A 1,567-nucleotide genomic window follows, 5' to 3' on the forward strand; every position below is an offset into this window, starting at 1 on the left:
TACATTCACACATGCGGGCAAAGGGGGAATGGCGGATTATATTTTGGCAACTTGGTATGCACCAGGTATTTCGGCAATTGCAAAACAAATTTGCGGAAATTGTGTTACCTGTCAGACAATGAATCCGGGTAAGACGGAAAAGGTAAAACCTGCCTCCCACCCAAATCCAACGGGACCTTTTGTACATTTACAAATGGATTTTATTGAATTACCTATGTGTATGGGATTTAAGTATGTATTAGTTATTGTAGATGTGTTTTTTAGATGGATTGAAGCTTTTACTTGTAAAAAGGCTGATGCCACTACTGTTGCTAAATATTTGTTGAAAGAAATCGTGCCGCGCTTCAGAATTCCTGTTAAACTTTCAAGTGATAATGGGTCTCATTTTACAGGAACTGTTATAAAAGAAATGTGTAAAGCCTTACAGATTAACCAACATTTCCATTGCAGTTATCATCCACAATCAGCTGGACTTGTTGAGAGATATAATGGAATGCTTAAAAACAAACTGGCAAAACTATGCAATGACACTGGACTAAAATGGGTAGAACTGCTGCCTTTAGTCTTGATGGTAATGCGATCTGCAACTAACAGAACAACAGGCCTGTCACCACATGAGATAGTTATGGGACGTCCCCAATGGCTACCTTTTACAGCACCGTTTACTGCAAAACAAATGGACATCCATAAAATGGAAGAAAATATGTTGAATTATTGTATTGCACTAAGCAAATGTATTTCCAGCTTTCATTCACAGGTAAAAGAAGCTCAAGTCGAACCAGCAGAAGGGAAGTACCATAACCTGGAGCCCGGAGAATTAGTTTACATCAAGTTTTTTAAACGAAAAAGCGGTCTACAACCCAGATTTGAAGGACCATACCAGGTTTTGCTGACAACTAATACTGCAATTGAGATAAAAGAAAGACCAACATGGATCCACGTGTCCCATTGCAAAAAAGCACCCGATCCGGAGGAAAAGGAGAAGGAACCAGAGGGAGAGAAAAAGATTTACACAGACTATGGGGACTGACAGTACTATGCTTAACAGGATTATGCTTTGTGTTACTGATAGCACCAGAGATACAGACACGTGAACAAAGGGAACTACGTATAAATGTATTCATGGCACTGAGTCATGAGTATGCACAAGAAAGAGATTTATCCAACTGTTGGGTATGTGCACATGTGCCCATTCACTCAAAAGGAGGCATCCCTCTAAGACCCATTCCCTTTAACGAATCAGACATGGCTGAGTGGATAATCAATCAGAACGATACGTGCTGTAATACTTCCCAGAAAAGGCACACATCCTATAGGGGCACTACTAGTACAGAGGATTGGAGGCCGGAATGGGAATCAGCAGGCTATAATCTCACTGCCTTCCAGGGGTGGTACCAACCCAAATATAATCGGACTCGGCAGCCCCCATTCCTAGTTCTTACTAATACCTCAGGTATAGGGGCCCCAATGGGTAAAATATGTTTAGTAAGGAACATAGCAGGGGGCGAGAACGTGGGTAAAAGCAAATGCGCCCAGAATTTTACCATAACTCGACCCCACAACTGGC

General features: G+C 41.5%; 1 protein-coding gene across 1 annotated transcript; it reads left to right on the forward strand.

Annotated features, from left to right (window-relative positions):
- The first annotated feature begins 409 nt into the window (after positions 1 to 409).
- Positions 410 to 1,030, forward strand: LOC147116316 (uncharacterized). The gene has a single exon (XM_085992038.1). The coding sequence runs from the start codon at positions 410 to 412 to the stop codon at positions 1,028 to 1,030; it is 621 nt and encodes a 206-aa protein (XP_085848164.1).
- The last annotated feature ends 537 nt before the right edge of the window (positions 1,031 to 1,567 follow it).

The sequence above is a fragment of the Somniosus microcephalus genome, chromosome 6 (assembly GCF_052327205.1).
Source record: "Somniosus microcephalus isolate GS21.2 chromosome 6, FLI_Smic_1.0, whole genome shotgun sequence".
NCBI lineage: Eukaryota > Metazoa > Chordata > Chondrichthyes > Squaliformes > Somniosidae > Somniosus > Somniosus microcephalus.

Coding starts and splice junctions, on each gene's coding strand:
- LOC147116316 (XM_085992038.1), top strand. CDS start 410: ATGTGTAAAGCCTTACAGATTAACCAACATTTCCATTGCAGTTATCAT.